The 19,389-nt window shown below is 38.2% G+C and overlaps 1 protein-coding gene across 1 annotated transcript in view; it reads right to left on the bottom strand.

Annotated features, from left to right (window-relative positions):
• The window catches only part of PRPF18 (pre-mRNA processing factor 18), a 40,916-nt gene that overhangs the window by 6,543 nt on the left and 14,984 nt on the right, over positions 1–19,389 (bottom strand). The window contains exons 4-9 of the mRNA XM_072955024.1: positions 19,256–19,369; positions 13,101–13,247; positions 11,321–11,389; positions 9,761–9,901; positions 9,559–9,630; positions 7,225–7,380 (exon numbers count right to left, since the gene is read on the bottom strand). Of these exons, the coding sequence (XP_072811125.1) occupies positions 7,225–7,380; positions 9,559–9,630; positions 9,761–9,901; positions 11,321–11,389; positions 13,101–13,247; positions 19,256–19,369 (699 nt within the window). The remainder of the gene's footprint in view (positions 1–7,224; positions 7,381–9,558; positions 9,631–9,760; positions 9,902–11,320; positions 11,390–13,100; positions 13,248–19,255; positions 19,370–19,389) is intronic.

Consider the following 19,389-nt stretch of genomic DNA (forward strand, 5'->3'; position numbering starts at 1 on the left):
TTTTTCTTGCAGTTTGAATAGTTGCAGACCTCATAGACTGACTCCTTCATCCTCTTATCTTTCATACTTCAGAGATTTACTCAACTCCTATTCCTCTAACCCTTTAATTTTTAAATTCCTGCTATAATGTTTCATTTCTGAAAGCTCACTGTGATTCTCTGACTTTTTCTGTAGCTCCTGTTCTTAATTCATGGTTACAACCTTATCTAAGGATATTAATTAAGTTTTCAATTAAAGGATTTTTTTTTCTCGTTTCCTATAATTCCGTTTCCCTCAACTCCTTTTTTTCTGTGTGTTTTGGTCTCTGTCTTTCAGGTTGGAAACTTTCCCTGAATGTCTGATGACCTTAGGTGAACACACACATATACATGAGTAAAACAATTAGAAGCTAAAGGAAACTCACTGAACGGGCAGGGTTTGTCAACAGAACTTCATTTGAGGACAATATGGTAGCAAGCTAGTTTTTTCATTGGCAGAATACAAAATGTTAGTAACTGTGTAACTTTTGTCTAGGGTCAGTTCTCAGAGACGAATGCTCCACTTCCTGAGTTGGGAGTAAAAGCCTGGCTGCCAGCAACAGAGGAGCCAGTGGAGACCAGGGTCCAGAGATCTCGTTTGTCAACAAAAAGACGCACTGGAGTCTCTAATCTGAGTAGGGCATCTCACCCTGCCTGACGGTACAAATCCCTCAGAGAGTTAACCTGTTTTCTGCTAGAAGGGAGAAGAGAAGGAGGGCCTACCTGCTCGGGGTAGAAGGAACCTCTGGACTATTTACCCTAATTTTCAACCACTCTTTCATCTTCAGCCCCATCCTACGGTCTGCCCTTTCAGAACTGTCTAAAAAGTCCCACGTCCTGAGCCTTTCCAGATTCTAGATTATACATTAATGGCTCCTTAATGGCTCCTTCCTCCCCACACAATACTTAACTAAATTCATTTTTTTAAACTAATATTGTTTCTAGGAAAATATTCTGAATTTAAAAGTCTAACTGATGAACTGTACACTTAAAAATGGGTAAGATGGTAGAGCTGAACAAAGATTTTTTTGAAATGGTTAAGATGATAAAATTAATGTCATATACTTCAATTTTTTAAAAAATCTAATGGCAAGCATTACAGAATATTCTAAAAAAGGCATAAAGATGTCAAATACAGATACAGTTTGGTGTATTGTAACATGTGATACAGGATACAAATCCTGGACAGTGTTTACATCCAGAGAAATCAATGAGCCACTGAAACAATCACACTAAAAAAAAAAATAGCAATTTTAAAAAAATTATTGCAGAAGACAAAAACTTTTTATAACCAAACTACAATCACAACTTTTTTGCTAGATCTGCCTTTTATTTTATAAACTATCATTAGCCAATAGGATTGAGGAAGATTGTTTTGTTTTGTTTTTAAGAAATCCTTCTAAAGTATAAAGAAGGTATTTTACTGAATCGGTTATTTCTGTTCCTGTCACTAGCGTGCCCTACAAGAACACAGTCTTGCAGATGAAAGCACAGATCGGTTTAGTGGTCAGGATGAACACGGGTATAAGTCGAGTGACATTCTCCACTGAGCTATTTAAAATTGTCAGTGAACTGCCAAAGTTCTAATAAAGGAATGAATTAACATGAGATACTTAAGCTAAAAATTAATCCTAACTTCAGACTAAAGGAATACTCATTTGACCTGAAATATGATTTTCAAAAAATGTGTACTTAATGATGAGAAGTTAATTTCTACAATTTCAACTAACATCCAGAGCCATGCATAAAAAGGCCAATCCTTCAAAAAAGTCTTCACAGGAATTCTTTTCATACAAGTATATGGTGAAAATTGAGTTGATCCAAATAACTCATTCTAGACTTTTTGATAGCTGACCTGGATCTAGCCACCTGGGATGATGGCAGATGAAGGCAATCTCACGCTGCTTCTAATGAACAGTCCCAGTGCAAGTATTAAGTGCATTAAAATGTTCAGGATCTGCAGGACTTACTGGAAAATTAAAGAAAACTGATGGTTTGGGACTGAGTTATTTTGCTTTTAGAATTTCTGGTAAGAAAAAGAGCTGCCCTCAGTTTTTACTTGTCTGAATGTTTGTTATATGAAAGAACAGTATTTACAGTTCAAAGGTTCATGGTATCAGAAAGTTAACAGCAAATTACAAGTGATGGTTCCATCTTGAAAACAGCATTTGCTTACTTAACAAAGTTAGGTAAAAACGCATGCCAAGTCACCATCGTGTGGGAAGACTGTATTTATCTGATCACAGAGCAGGGTGATCTCACTTTTTTTCCCCAAGCATGGGTTGAGAAACGTAAGAGTTAATACCCCAAGTAAAATGTCTATTTAGCTCTCGGTTAAAAAGAAGTGCAGCAGAGTTTAGACCAGCACTCCCCAAAATATGCTTCTACCCAACACTGGCGTTCTGTGATATTAAAAGGTGATGTTGTGAAAGAGAAATGCTTGCAGCATTTTTCTCTAAAAATTTGTTTTAACAAATGCCAGGAAGCTATTAAATAGGTAGACAGTTTATCTAAATAACCTGCCTTTAAGAAATGGTTTATCAGAGCCAAGAATTTCAGGACATAGTATAAAACCACATGACCCACAAATTCATGACATTTAATCCAATGCATAGGGAGTGTTTACCACCTAACCATACCACTGTGTATCCAACATGCGGATCAAGCTGTGATCACTCACTGCAGTAATGACTCTTTCTGTTATGCCATTTTCTGCAATATATGAGCATATTATAACTTTACAAATGTTCCATGAACCAATAAATTTGGCAAATGCTAGTGGAGATGAAACATGCCAAAACCTGAAATACGGATAGAAATATCTGACATAAAATGTTGAAAAGGTGTTTTTGCCAGAGAATTTACAAAATTAAGGTTACTGAACACAACTTACCAGAGAAGAATATTTTAGGACGCTTTGCCTTCTGCAATAGTGAAAGCTTAAGAAAAATGATTGGGCGTGTTACTCCTTCATCTTCGAATCCCCAAAGAAACCTACGTTGTGGCAGCACACAGATCGGTCAATCTGTACCAACCAGGGAGAGCATGAGCAGGAAACAAAGGGCACGCTCAAACGGGCTAATCTGAGGGCAGTGGTCCCAAGGACCTCACAAGGGCATGGGCAAGACTGGGGCCAACGAGACGGTGCAGCCCTCCAGAGCGGGTAATGCCAGGAAGCCCGTATCTAAGGGGGCAAGGGCGGAGAGCGGTCAGTGACCCAGAGAGGGTAACTGTATGGAGATGGCCGTGGCCTAGGGTGGAGGGGTGCAGTCGACCCTCAGTGGCTCCACAGGGAGGAAGTCAGGGAGATAAATACCCTAGACTCATCCTTCTCCCAGCTACAAAACGCCTTCCAGTCTCTCTCATTCCTGCCCCATTCAGAAGCCAGAGGGCAAGAGAGTCTGTCCATGTTGTTCATAAAAGCCAGGTTTCTGGGACAAGGGACAAGGTGAGGAAGGCTGGAGTGGATGTGGTGGGCAAATCGCCATTTGAGGACAATTTCAGCTTTTCTTCCTGCTCTTCTTTACTGACAAGTAAAGAACTCCCAAGAAGTGAAGTTCTTCAGGAGATGTCTTGAAATGACTAAATTGTAAAGACTCTAAAATAATCAAGAACTTCCTTCAATCTGTATAAAAAGAAGCTTTACTCAAATCTGGGCCAAAGGTTACATCTGCATTTGGCAGACCAACCCAAGTCCTTGAAGTTACTACCACCAATTTACATCTCGCCCTAGATGTGAGGCTAGCTAATAAGCTACACAACTTTTCTTTGATCTGCATGGTGAGAAAACCCTTCCTGTGGCGTGTTTTAATTTTTGTAAGAAAGAGACCAGTTCAAACAACTTCTCCAGTTTAAATTCCGTAGAGGTTTACAGAAAACCCCAAGAAATCATGTTCCAGTGAAAGAGCCCCTTGAATTATTTTCTACCATATTTCAGAAAACAGTTATTTCTCACCAGTATTTCTAATAATCACTCCATATACCACAAGATTTCATTTAAATGATGTCCAAGAACCAGCAAAATTAACCCATAATGACACAAGTCAGAATAGAGGTTATTTTCGACGGGAGGAAGACTTAGGCTGGTAGGAGGAACAAGAGAAACTTCCAGGCTGCTGCTGGAAATTTCCCCTATCCAGACCTTGCTTTATGTCTTGATAAAATATCATGTATATGAAGAAACACTGAGCTGTACAATTAAGATTAGCACACTTCTGCTAAGGTTTAGTATATCTCAATTTTAAAAGAAAAATTATCCTATTAAATGACTTTCATAATTACCTCCTCAGCAAACACCTTCATGTAGAAAAGGTTTGGGTTTAGACATTTACCAGGGGTCAGCAAACCACAGCCCACAGGCTGCTCACCCTTTTATAAAGGGAGTTTTACTGGAACACAGCCACTGGCTGCTTTCACACACCTGCAGGGTGAACAGTCGTAGCAGCGACCTACCCACAAGGCACAAGCCTCAAGTGTTTACTACCTGATCCTTTAAGAAAAAGTTCATCACTCCCTGACTTAAACTTCAAATAATGTATTCAAACTGTCCCTTTGTAGGGATAACTCAATCAACCTCACCCAAATACCAAAGTTAAGAGGACAGAGATTCAAAAGACAGCCTCCTAAGCCACTCAGCTAACTGTGATCACAAACTTCATAAAAACGCTAACATGGGGGTGGCAACATTCTTTTGCCTTGAGCTGCACTAGGAGTTTAAGGCAGGTCAAGACTGGCCCTTTATTTGGCCTCACACAATGGCAATTTTTTGGTTTTTGTTGTTGCCAATATTTTAAGAATAGGAACATACACCTTTTTTTAAATTAAGGATTTTGGCATGTCATTAAAAAACAAAAGATGATGGAACCACATGAGAACCATATTCCTACAAGGTAACAATAATGAACACTGAAGCTAAGATCTGGCTGACACTCCACACTGCACCTGCCCTGTCCACTTTTCTTACAGCAGAGCTGATAAAAAAAAAAAAAGGAAATACTGCTCCTTCATGCGCCTACACGAAAAGCAGGAAAAGACAAGACACACAGAAGGCCAGGTTTTTGACACTCAGCTCACCTGGACTATCCTGGCCTGTGAATTTACACAATGGCCTCCAGGGAAAAGCTGCAGAGCAGAACCAAAGAAATCAAAGGACCAGAAAGGGTAGCAGCTAACTGGATGCTTGCAGACACCAAGAGGTAGGGGGTCTCCTCAAATCTTCCAGGGCAGTCCCACTCCTATTCTGAGGCAGTTCTGCCTGTTAAAAAGCTGCTTCGTACTATTTTTACAATCTCTTATGAGTCTATTGTTTCAAAATAAAAAGATTAAACAAAGGAAAGAATCCTTTCCTTCTACCGTTTAGAAACTCCTATGCCTTTGTGATCCTTAACTGTACAGGACAAGTTTATCCCCTCCCCCACCAGAAAGTTCTCTCACTGTCTATCGTTACTCAGGCCTCCATCAGGCCTGCTTTCTCAAGGACTAGAGAAAGAACAAGACAGTCACCTCCCCCGCCCTTCAGGGCATTCACTCAATCAGCAAATATTTACTGAGTCAGGTACCGTTCTAGACTCTGGGGGTGCTACAGTGAACTACGTTCTTGCCTAAAGGAACTTACACTGCATTATCATGTCTAATAACGTGGCATAGCTATCATTAGACTTGCCTGTGGCCGTATCAAACCGCCATTACTGCACTTAAAGCCCACTAATTCTTTCTCTTATGCATTGCTCAGACTGTATGCTCATTGTTGCTAAATACTATATTTTTAGAATCTGCCCTTTTCTTCAGTCTGTCAAGAACTTTTGGAATGTAAATTTCTTTCCACCTTAAACATACACGTTATCCCTTCTGTTTCTTGTTTCTTGTTGTCTGTAAATCTTATATTACCTCTCAATATAATCATCCAACTGGTCATTAAAATGTTGAACAGGACGGTACTGAGGTCACTAAGAACCCCATGGCATGTCACAGCATCCACCCACTTAGACATGGATCATTTATTCAGCACAATTAAAAAGCAACAATGGAGGGAGGACAGGTCATTGTATAGCTTCCAAAATAAACCAGAGACCTTTAAAAATAAATACTAGGTATATTTTTAAAACGAGAATCAGTTTATGGGATGATGATAATCATACTATTGTTTGAAAAAAGAAACAATGTCTTTAAGACCATTTATCTAATTTTATGAACTCCTACACACATAATAGCTTTGGCCATGGTATAGTTGAACACAATTAGCAAATTTAATCATGGGAAACTTTTCTATTGTTAAAGTCAAACAACTTTTTTTCCCAACTAAAAGCTTTTTGCCTTCAATACAGTTGATGGTGGTTATTAAAAAGTGGAAATGTCTTTGAATTTCCGCAAGTATATCTGAACTCCATAAATTCTACAGTTCACTAGGGAGTCAGCTTGAAATCATATTTTTAAATGCTCATATGTATGAATAAAGCATAAAGCATGACACACAAATTAACCTTTAGCATCTAAATTGAAATAAAAAGATAATTCATGAATATGGTAATGATTGTTGTCTGGCACAAAATGTGAAAGCATTTCATGCATTTTAAGTGAATTTTACATTTTAAACAAACTTCCAGCGTATCATCTTGAAGCCTGAGTTAACATCCAGTGAAAGTCATTATACTGACACAACCTGGGATTTTTGACAATTTGGCAAAAGCTAGATTATAGTTGACATTTTTTTCCACTAAAAAAGTTTAATCCCACAGCAGTGTGATCAAGTTTATATGAGGCATGTATAAGTTTAAGAAAGTAAACTATAAATACTTTAAATCTATTTGTGTAGAAGTGTTATTTCCAATTATTAGCCAAATTTTTATTATTCATACCTTTTTAGCCTAGATATTAAACCTACCGTGAAAGTAACAAAATGGGATCTGCTGCAAAATGCTCTAAATTCGTCATTCTTCAGTAAAGTACCAAAGAAGCTGCAACAGTTTTATTTCAATACTAAGGTAACTGAAGCACAACACGTTGCCCTGTCTTGCGTTACATATGAAACTTACAAGGCTCTACTTTATCCAGGAAAGCTGGCTTCAATACAAGAACTGATTTATAAAGAGTGGACTTGTACCCTATCACGCTATATCCATGTTTATAATCCTCCTCCTCTCAATATTTACAGTTTGAGAATTGGGGAATGTTACCTCCAGAGCATTTCCTTTTCCTCCAAACTGCTTACCTGAATATATTTCCGCTGTGTTTCATCATTTAAAACATGCGCAACATGCTTGGAAAAAATCTTTTCTCTACCAGTTCTGGCATGGATACCAACCATGGTGACACCAATGGGCCAAGGGGCATTTCCAATGGCCATCTGAAGATAAGCATCATTAGCCTAGAAAGGAAGTTCAAGAGATCAGAAAAGCAGAAATATTCTATTGGTCCAAGTTTTCACTTAAAGTATTTCCAGCCCTTCATGATGTATTTTTCATCCTCCTCTTGGGTCTGTTGGAAATATTACCATTCCTATGATTCAAACAAAATAAATTAAAATATGGGGTGACTGACTGATCTGCCCAGGACTACAAATGTCTGTGGAAAAAGAGAAATCAACACTAACCCAGCCTGACTAAAAAGACAAACATTCCTTTGCAGCCTTGCTGCACTGGAAATGAATACATTTCAGATCTAGAATTGCCAGGTAGGTAATTTGAACCTCTGACAAACTGTAGGCTGAGTCTCCATTAGACCCAGTCTTCTCCACAGGTGGTCACGTAGGAGAAAAGCTAACTACTTTTTCAGAATCCAACCTAAAACTACATCCACCCCCTGCACAGCAGTGCAGAACTCCGAGAGCAGTCGGGGCTCTGTGTGCCAGGACCATCACTTCTGGTCTGAGCAGATGTGTAAAGAGATTAAATACTAGCCCTCGAGTCAAATAAATAAAGGATGAGATCTTTTCACTTTGGCCCTCCACTCCCCGCAAACCTCGCACCTGCCAACAACCTTAAAACAACAACTACAAAATGAAAAGACAAAAAGCAATGAAGACAAATGGGCTCTTTTTCTAAACCAAGCCTGGCTACCTGTGGTGGGGGGGAGGGTGCGGGGAGGAGAAAAACAACAGAAAGCAAGTAAATTCTAAAAGACCCCAAGGGCCAGGCAATATATATGAAATTGATATATAAAATTTTAAAAGGGCATATACACATTTTTTATCACTGACATGCAGATATGTAAATTTTAATACTGGATATTGACTGATAAAACTTCCAGTGTTCCATTTCTCCAGATTTCCAAGGAAAACTGACCAAATATTGACATTTTAGTACTTTCTGTATTGTTTATAAACTTCCACCTGCTTCTCCTGTAGGAGAATGAGAGAAGGAACCAGAGGGAAGGCACCCCCTCCAGTTGGCAAGTGGTCTGAACTCGGGCAGTGATGGTGACCTTGCCCATCCATTACAGTGGAGGCAAGCATCCTTAGTAGTAAGCACTCGGCAACTAACAGAAACTAACCAAAAATAAAAAAAGCCATAAAAAAAGAAATACCTGCTTTGACTAACCAACTGGCTCTCCTCTAAAGGAACTAAAATCACTGCTTCAGTCCATTAGCCTTAGACTCTAATCCAGGAGACCTCGGGCACCCGGACCACCGACAGTCCCCTCTCATGGGGACAGGCGCTCAGAGCACAGGAGCAATGCCATTCTCACTTTTCTGGCGGAGCCGCGCCTCCTGCTCTGGAACCGGCACTGGAGATGCTGCAGTGAAATTCTCTACTCCTCTCTAGGGAGGCACAGCCACCAGAAGGAAGCCTCCCTCTCCAAATTCGGCGTCTGGCCCACAAACCGGGGCCCACTTCTGACCGCACTCCTGGCACAGGAGGCCCTTCCCTTCTTGTTTGCCACCACCCGCTGACAGCCGTCCACTCCCCTTTCTAAACTCCACCCCAGGAGCACCTGGACTCGGAGCTCTCTCCTCTGCACCTCCTCCCAGGTCCATTCAGGAATAAAGACACCAGGGCAAGGGGAGGAGCCCTCCCTCACGAGGCTCCGCCCTGCTGCCATACCGTAGTGGGAGGGGGAAGTCTGGCAGCTTAACTTGGAACTTAGAGAAACAAGGATAAAGGGTGGTTAAACTCCACTGTGTCATCAGTACAATAGTTCAGCTACATCATGGACGAAGTAGGCTTTTACAGCTGGCCTGGGAAACTAACCTACATAACATTGTTTCTATAGGAAAATCGGTTCCAAGCCATAATCAACAATCTACAAACTTTGAAATTCAATCCCATTCATGAAATGAATGCTGCCTGTATTCAGTTAGGGCTCTGAAGGATCTTCACACCTTCCTTTTAAATGACTAAAACATACAGTGTGGTCTGAAAATTTATTATTCATGCCTAACAATAAAGCTGACAAAATACTGGAAAATGGAAGGTTTTTTTTTACCACTAATTCATTTTACATTTATTCTTAAACCTCCTATGTAAAATACTCCCACAGCAGATGAACATATTATGTGCACAACGTAGATATAAACACAACTTTGATGTCAGCAGGGTAATTATACCTTCACGTATTCCCTCTGCAACATGAATTTAATAATATCTGTTATGGATTCTTTAATATCAGCAGGAAGATTCTGGAAAAGAAAAAAAAAGGATAACTCATTTTGGAAGCTAAGTGTGTCGTTACAAACTACATTTACTCCAACTTCATTTATTCTATTTTTTAAAAATCAGGTAATGAAAGCATTTTTCGAGAAACCTCACCCTTTTCCGTAGCTTTCTGAAAAGGGGTCTGAGATAGGACTCCGTCTGTTTCTGAGTGGCACTGTTCAGTTTTCCCTGCACGCTGCGCTTCACGTAATCCTCTCGGGCATTCAACTCCTTAGCCCAAACGCCAAGAAGAAACTGTGGAATGAACCGGGAAAGTTAGACCACGACGCCACCCAGTGGTTGTATAAATTTAAAAGTTCTCTGACGCACAGAACAGTATAGAATCATCCTTCAGGTAAATGTCTTGACTGATTAAAACATCATTAACTAATATTTAATTCATGAGCTATTTCTGCGAATTACATCACGTATGTTTTAAAGTAGTGCCCTTGGTAAGTCACAGACTTCCCTATTCTATACATATTCCTAAGCTCAGAGATAACCCACCTCCCTCTAAAAAGAACTATCAAATTTCACAGGTAACTTGACAAAAGTAAACTTTTACTTGTATGTCTATTACAGAAAATCCAACCTGCCCACACTTATCAGCCACACCGTTGGTGCTGCGACACTTAACCAACCTTCCCAGGATGCTGCTGAAGTATTTGGACTTTCTATTTTTGCAGTAGAGACCATAACTCAATTAAAAATTTCCACTCAAGCATCTGACCAAAGGAGAGGAAGGAAAAAAAGGGACAAAAGAAAACTATGATTATCTCCCAGCCTCCACCCTCGCCTCAGAAAACCACCCAGGTGTCCTTTGCGTTTAAGTGCACAAAGTGCGTCCTTTCCAGAGGAAAGGAAACAGTGAAGGCTGAGGAGGCCGCCTCCCCCAGGGCATTACCTGCACATTCGCAACGTAAGGAGGGGCCAGGCCGTCACTGAAAGAGGAAACTCTGGTTCACACTAGTTCCCACGCCCTAGCTAATTTCATGTCACATCCTCAGTGGACCGTGGACCTTGATAACCAGTATGCTGTATTTAAATGGTAAATACAAGTAAAAGCATTTCTTGCATTTACACTTTTTGGCCTGAACACAAATAATTTGTGAATAAGTTAAAAGGAATCTGGATTTGTACACACTCCACCTAAACCACTGGAGAAAGAAATGCTGGGAAGAAAGTTAGAATGAGCTACGCAGAGGAAAAACCAGCAGCGATCTGTCGAACTGAGAACATGCACAGTCTCTGAAAGGTTACTGGAGCGTCTGCCTTCTTCACTGCCAACATCTTCCCACCTCCTTCCTTTCCTTGCTGTCATCATCTCTCAGAAAAGCTTCTGGAACCCTCTCCTCACTGCACTCCATCCTAGAGTCTTCAAAATTTTTTTTTAAATTCTCAAAGCTTCTTGTTCATTCCACTGCTATGATTCTTTTCTGTGTGTTTACATTCATGAGTCAGCTTTAAAGAAAACTGCCTCGAAGAAAGTAAATATACACTTTCCTTGTCTAACCTCCATACCCAAGCGCACAACAGTACCATGAACACCGTGCATGCAGGAAATATTTGGGGAGGTTGTCTCTCTCCAGTCTTCAGCTCTTACATAATGCAAAAGTATAAGACCAGTGCTCACCCCACAAAAATGTCCTCCTTCCCTAGCCGAAAAGTACATACCTTCAGGAATTTGGTGATGATGTCCATGTCTTTATGATCGTCACCTTTTCCTAAAGACTCTCCCAGAGCCTGAAGAAAAGAACATTTCTGTTCATTAGTCAAGAGCAACCACAAAGATATATGTTACCAACACCAGTCTAAACATGGCCCTTTATTACATATACTGCTCAATTTCAATTTAAAAGCCTGATGGAATTTCTAGATAGGTTAAAAATAACACCCACCCGATTTGCCAATTAAATTTAGAGAGCACATTCTCTTTTATGAATCAAAAGATAAAACAGGGAGTAAGGGAGTGACTACGAATGAAATGAGATTTCTTTTTGGGGAACAAAAATGTCCTACAATTAGACTGTGGTGATGGTTGTACCAAGCTATGAATGTACTGGAAACCATTGAATATTACACCTAAAATGGGTAAATTGCATAGTATGTGACTATCTCAAAAGTTGTTTAAAATAGAAGAAAAAAGAACAAAGTCCAGAACTGGTTGCTCACAGCAATTACTTCAGTAAATTTAGGGTCTGTTATTTCAGTAAAATTTAGGGCAAGGAAGTACAAACAAAACATCCTGCTTGACTATGGTCTCACTCACAGCCAAGAGTGAAAAGTAACAGAAAGATAACTTTATGTTTAATTAAGCATTCACAGATTAAACTAAGTCATATTTTTTGGTTCATGCTAGGTATCTGGATAATACAACATTACTCTCAAATAAGATTACATATATCACTCTGCATTCACTACACTGGCAAAAATAAGAAAGTAAGACATTGCCAAGTGTTGGCAGAGATGCAGGGATACAAGACAGACGCTGCTGGTGGGTGTGGAGACTGGTAAACTAGAGAGCAACTTGGCAGTACTCAGACAAGTTAAACATATAAATCCAGCATTACTGTTTGTCACAAAACTGTATTTGGTAACAGAGCTGCGAGCAATCGCATTGTCACTGAGGTAGCAAAAGGTACAAAGCAATGAATGCCACAGTGTATAAAATGCTATGTAACAGTTAAAAACAAAGATTTAGACGTACATAAGGTATCAAGAATGGAACTTAAAAACATAGTTCTAAAAGACAGAAAATGACACCTTTAAAAAAAAAAACATAGTTCTAGGGGGAGAAGGTATAGCTCAAGTGGTAGAGCACATGCCTAGCATGCATGAGGTCCAGGGTTCAATCCCTAGTACTGCTTCTAAAAAATACACAAACCTAATTACCTCCCCCCAGCCAAAATTAAATAATTAAATAACACAATAATAAATAAATAAAGTACTTTTTTAAAAAGTTCTAAATGGAAAAAAGGTAAGTAAAAAAGAGAATGAATGGGGGAGGGTATAGTTTAAGTGGTAAAGCGCATACTTAGCATACACAAGGTCCCGGGTTCAATCCCCAGTACCTCCTCTAAAAACAAATAAATAAATAAACCTAATTACCCCACCCCAAAAAAAATTTTTAAAAAAAGAGAATGAAGAATTTCACAGTAAAATATCATTTATGTATTCCAAAATACATGCATACAAAACACCACTGGTTTTACAAGACCCAACAAATAAAAGGATGCACATCAACCATATTAGAATGATTACTTCTGGAGGCAGGTAGTAGGGGAATGTGAGTGGAAAAGGAGAAAAAAGGGAGTGAATAAGCAAAAAGCATGATATAAAAGAAAGGCCTTTGCAATGACCCAAGACAACAGTGTACTATGAACTGAACAGTCTGATGAGCTCCGGGAATGAAAGGCATGATCCCGGGGATGAGGGAAGGTGGTGAAGAGATTACCTCTAATTCTTCAATTGTGGTATTTTCCTCATGAACTTTCAGGTCATTCTGGGTGTCTTCCTCTCCAGGTTCCTGGCCGCCCACAAGTTCATTGAGGTACTGCTGATCAATCTTATCCAAGGCTGCTTTCAGGTCATTCCTCAATCCCTGAGGAAAGGTAAACAATTATACTTTGCACGAAACTTCACTGACGTTTCACTGCTGATTTTTTTCTCTAATAAAGTACAATTCATTTTTTTTCTCCACGAAGAGACTCAATAAGATTTCCATTTATAATACAGCTACCATTGTCCATTTAAAGTCAGTTCTTAAGGACATATTTAAACTTAGAATGTACACATAATGTATTTTTCTGACAGTGAGAAAAATAAAACATGAGTGACAAATCTAAGTAAGAATATGTGTAAATGTTGTAATTTTCTAATGAGGCCTAGCTAATGTGACCAGGCCCCCAACTAGAGTCCTGCAACCCACCTTCCTGGTTCATTTAAAATGTCTAAGCTCACTGCAACTACTCTGAACTCCCCAAACATTCAAAAAACGTCAACAGAATAAAAGCCGGGTCTCAACTATATCCTAGTATTTCACTATGTTTCTAACAAACCAGCAAAGTCCACATTCTATTCACTTCTAGTTTGTGACCATTTGGTAAAAATGGAAGCGCTGGACCCTTACCTTATACCACATACAAAAATTAACTCAAAATGGATCAAAGATCTAAAGGTAAGAGCTAAAACTATAAAACTCTTAAGAGTTAACTACAACAAAAAACAATGTGATTTAAAATGAGCAAAGAACTTGACCAGACAACATAAACTGCCAGTAAGTAAACATCACTAGTCATTAGGGAAATGCAAATCAAACCAGAGAGATACCATTTCACACCCAGGAGGGGGGCTGTTACCAACAGAAAACAGAAAATAACAACTTGGCTAGGATATGGGCAAACAGAATCCTCGTGCACTGCTGGAAATGTTAAGATGGTGCAGCTGCTGTGGCAAACAGTACAGCAACACCTGAAAAAGGTAAACATCCCCACACTCAGACAGACTGTAATCAAAATGTCAAAAGTTACAGACAACTTCTAGAAAAGAACATAAAGGGAACACTTTGACATAAATTGTAGCAATGTTTCCTTTAATCAGTATCCTAAGGCAAAATAAATAAAAGCAAAACTAAACAAATGGGACCCAAACAAACTTAAAAGCTTTTGCACAGCAAGGAAACCATCAACGAAACAAAAAGACAATCTATGGAATGGAAGAAAATGTTTACAAATGATGTGACCAACAAGGGGTTAACATCCAAAACATACAAGCAGCTCATACATCTTAATATCAAAAAACGAACAACCCAATCCAAAAGTGGTCAGAAGACCTGAATAGACATTTCTCCAAAGATGACATTCAGATGGTCAACAGGCCCATTAAGAGATGCTCAACATCACTAATTACTAGAGAGAAATGCAAATCAAAACCACAATGAGGTATCACCTCACACCTGTCAAAATGGCTATCATCAGAAAGTCTACAAATAATAAATGTTGAAGAGGATGTGGAGAAAAGGGACCATTCATACACTGTTGGTGGAAATGTAAACTGGTGCAGCCACTATAGAAAACAGTATGAAGGTTCCTTAAAAAACTAAAAATAGAACTATCACGTGATACAGCAATTCCACTCCTGGGCATCAATCTGGATAATTCGGAAAGATACACGAACTGCAATGTTCTTAGGAGCACTATTGACAATAGCCAAGACATGGAAGCAACTCCAGTGCTCAACAAATGACTGGATTCAGAAGATGGGGGTGGGTAATACACAATGGAATACACACACACACACACACACACACACACACACACACACACACAATGGAATATTACTCAGCCATAAAAAAGAATGGGATTCTGTCATTAGCAGTAATATGGATGAACTTAGAAAACATTATCCTTAGTGAATTAAGTCAGATACAGAAAGACAAATACTGTATATCACTTCTATGTGGAATCTAGAAAATTAAACAAATGAACGTATATGCAAAACAGGAACAGATTCACAGACATAGAAAACAAAGCTGTGGTTATCAAATGGGAAAGAGAAGGGGAGAGGAACAAATTGGGGGTATTGGATTAATACATACAAACTACTATATATAAAATAGATGAAACAACAAAGATATAACGTTTAACACAGGGAATTATACCCAGGATCTTGTAATAACCTATAATGGAGTATAATCTGCAAAAATACTCAGTCACTATGCTATACAACTGCAATTAACACAATATTCTAAATCAACTATACTTCAACTAAAAAAAATTAAAGACAAGGAGAGAATCTTAAAAGCAGCAAGAGAATAACAATTTGTTTTGTACAAGTGAACCCCCTCTAAGACTATCACCAGGTTTTTCAGCAGAAACTTTGCAGGCCAGGAAGGAGTGCCACAATATATTCAAAGTGCTGAAAGAAAAAAACTTCCAACCAAGAACACTCTCCCCAGCAACATGATCATTCAGAATTGAAGAAGAGAGAGTTTTCCAGACAAGCAGAACCTAAAGGAGTTCATCACCACTAATTCAGCCTTATAAGAAATGTTAAAGGGACTTCCTTAAGCTGTTAAGAAAGGGTGCTGCCAATTAGTAACAAGAAAACACATCAAAGCATAAATCTCATAAAGAGAAATAGACACGTAGTAAAGGTAGTGGATTAATCACTTACAAAGTTCGTACGAAGATCAAAAGGCAAAAGTGGTAAAAATAACTGTAACTACAAAAATTAGTTACACAAGACAAAAAGATGTAAAATGTGGTATCAAAAATAAAAAATATGGGGAGGAGCGGAGTAAAATGCAGAGTTCAGAATGCATTCAAACTTAAGTTACTGATTTAACATAGGCTGTTACAGTTATAAAGTCAGTCAGTCACAGGGATATAATGTACAGCATGGAAACTAAAGTTTACAATACTGTATTGCATATCTGAAAGCTACTCAGAATAGATCTTAAAAGTCCTTATCACAAGAGAAAAATTTTTTTTAATTATATATGGTGATGAATATTAACTAGACTTATTGTGGTAATCATTTTGCAATATATATAAATACCAAGTCATTATTCTGTACACCTAAAACTAATATGTTATATGTCAATTATAGCTCAGTTAAAAAAAGGTACAAATAAGAAACTCTTTAGTATTTGAGACAAGCTTGAATAAGATTAGAATACAGCAGGTTGTAATAAATTAATATTAAAAACTAGAAGATTTTTCAAATAAAACATTAGTAGAAAAATTAAGTAACAAAAAATTCAGTAGTTCACACTGGCATTTTAGACTATCTTTTGATAAGGAAAGTGACTCAGAATACAGAAAAGAAACAAATACTGATGAAATGAAGCATTACAAAACCACTTACTCTTTCCCAGAATTTAGGTTAGGAAAGTTTAGACAGGACTACTGAAAATAAAGAACAAATTGCTGTGAACATTAATAATATAAATGAAGAAAATTTTCAAAATTCATTTATGCTTTAAAAAAAAAAAAGGTTAGATGAGAATCACCAAATGATCCAGCAATTCCACTTCTGGGACTATTTGCGAAAGAAGTGAAAGCAGGGACTGGAGGAGGCATGTCTACACTCGTACTCGTAGCAGCATTACTCACAACAACCCAAAGGTGGAAGGAATCTGTACGTCCTTCGAGGATGAGTGGATAAACAAAATGTGGTCCACACATACGATGGATACTACTCAGCCCTAAAAAGGAAGGAAATGCTGACAAATACATCTGTAAGGCAGTATGCTAGGTCAGAAGGTCAGCCCAAGGAGCCCTCAGATGGTCTCAGCCACAGCCCTCACCTGACTGCATCACATGCAAGACCCCAAGCCAAAAGCTGCCCAGCTTTAGCCCAATGGAGCCCAGAACTGTGAGAGAGAATCATAAATTATCTCGGGTTAACTAGGTTTCAGGGTGGTTTGTTATCATCACAGATGACTGAGAAAGATTTTATAAGAATGAAATGTTTTAAGCTACAAGTCTTGGGATGCTCTATTACACAGCTATAAATAACCACATCTGTCTCTGTAACTGAAAGAGCAAGCAGGTAAATTAATAAGGCCACAGAAGATCTGCACAGGACTATTGTAACTGACATTTATCCAAAGCATAAAGCATACTCTTTTCAAGAGCCCACAGAGTATTCACCAAGACAGACCATAAGCTGAGTCATAAAACAAGATCAGAGCCCTAAAAGTAAAACTAAAACTATTAAAGTTTTAGAAGAAAATACAGAAGACTAACTCTTTAAGACCTTGGGATAGGCAAAGATTTCTTAAGCAAAACACCAAAAGCAATAAACATAAAGTGAATTCCATCACAATTTAAAAGTTCTGCCCATGAAAAAAAAAAAACACACCATTAAGAGAACAGGTAAAGTCTAGACTAGGAAAAAACAGACACAAAACGTGAATCTCTGTATCTGGCAAAGAATATCTAAACTTGTATCCAGAATATACATAAAGAACTCCCACAGTTCAAAAATAAAAGACAACCAACCGAATTAAAACATAAGCAAAAGACATACACTGCATAGAGAAAGATACGCCAGTAAGTCTATGAAAAGATGCTCATATTCTTTAGTTAACAGGCAATTGTGAATAGAACCACAATGAAGCACAACCACACATACAAGAGAATGGTTACAAATTCTAAAGACTAACAGTAACACTGATGAAATGTTGGAAATATTTGGCACTTCTTAACAAGTGAAGTGCACATTTACTCTTACCATTCAGGAATTCCACTTCTAAGTATTTACCAGACAGATAGAAAACATATTTACCTAAGAGAAATAACACAGTTCCAAAAAAGATTTGTGTAAGAATGTTCACAGCAGTTTTATTCACAAAAGCCCAAAGTCGGAAACACATCGTATGACTGAGTGTCGGCAATGAAAAGGAACAAACTACCAACACCCACGAGAACACGGATGAATCTGAAAAACATTACCTTGAGGCCAGACACACACTCTGTGAGTCCACCTATGTGAAACACTAGAACAAGCAAAATTCACCAAAAGTGACAGAATTTTCAAAGGTGGTTGCCCAGGCGTGGAGGAGAAGGAACACGGGGACTGGCTAAGAAGGGGTGCTGGGGAACTTTCATGTGTGTGTGATGAAAATATATCTTCATAAGGCTAGTGGCTATACGCTTACATGTATTTGTCAAAATGCACTTAACTACATGCTTAAAATGTGTGCTTTTTAAAAGAAAATTAAAGAAAACTTACATTCAAGTTTGGTGTAGCCATTATGGAAAACAGTATGGAGAGTCTTCAAAAGACTAGACAGATTTACCATATGATCCAGCAATCTCACTCCCGGGTATATATCCAGAGGGAACTTTAATTCAAAAAGACACATGCACCCTAATGTACACAGCAGCACTATTTACAATAGCCAAGACATGGAAGTACCCTAAATGTCCATCGACAGATAACTGGGTAAAGAAGTTGTGGTATACATATACAATGGAATACTACTCAGCCATGAAAAAGAATAAAATAACACCATTTGCAGCAACATGGACAGAATTAGAGATTATCATTCTAAGTGAAGTAAGCCAGAAAGAGAAAATAAAATACCATATGATATCACTTACATGTGGAATCTAAAAAAAAAAAAACAAACAAATGAAACTATTTACAAAACAGAAACAGACTTACAGACATAGAAAACAAACTTATGGTTACAGGAGGGGTGGGGATGGGAAGGGATAAATTGGGAGTTCAAGGTTTGTAGATACTAACTACTGTATATAAAATAGACAAATAAGTTCATACTGTATAGCATAGGGAACTACATTCAATACTTTGTAACCTATGGTGAAAATGAATGTATGTATGTTCATGTATGACTGAAGCCTTTTACTGTACACAGAAATTGACACAACATTGTAAACTGACTATAATTCAATAAAAATACATATATATATAAAAAAAAGAAAACTTACATTCAGCAGCAGTCATCTGGCAACTTTTTTTCCCTTTTTTGCCCATAATAATGCAATTAGTCAAACTCAAAGTCCATACTACTCTCATTCATGTGGTACAGGGATTCTCTTCTAGCTTTGTTCTGACAGCTTTGTTCTGAATTCTTACCTTGTTAACTTCCGGTGTGAGGATCTCTATTTTTCTTAAACGCTGAAAAGCATCATAATCAGTTTCTCCAAACAGTCTGATTGGTTCTCCTCTTTCTCTCAATCTTCTGATAACCTATTTAAAAAAAAAAAAAA

The sequence above is a fragment of the Vicugna pacos genome, chromosome 35, assembly GCF_048564905.1.
Source record: "Vicugna pacos chromosome 35, VicPac4, whole genome shotgun sequence".
Lineage (NCBI taxonomy): Eukaryota > Metazoa > Chordata > Mammalia > Artiodactyla > Camelidae > Vicugna > Vicugna pacos.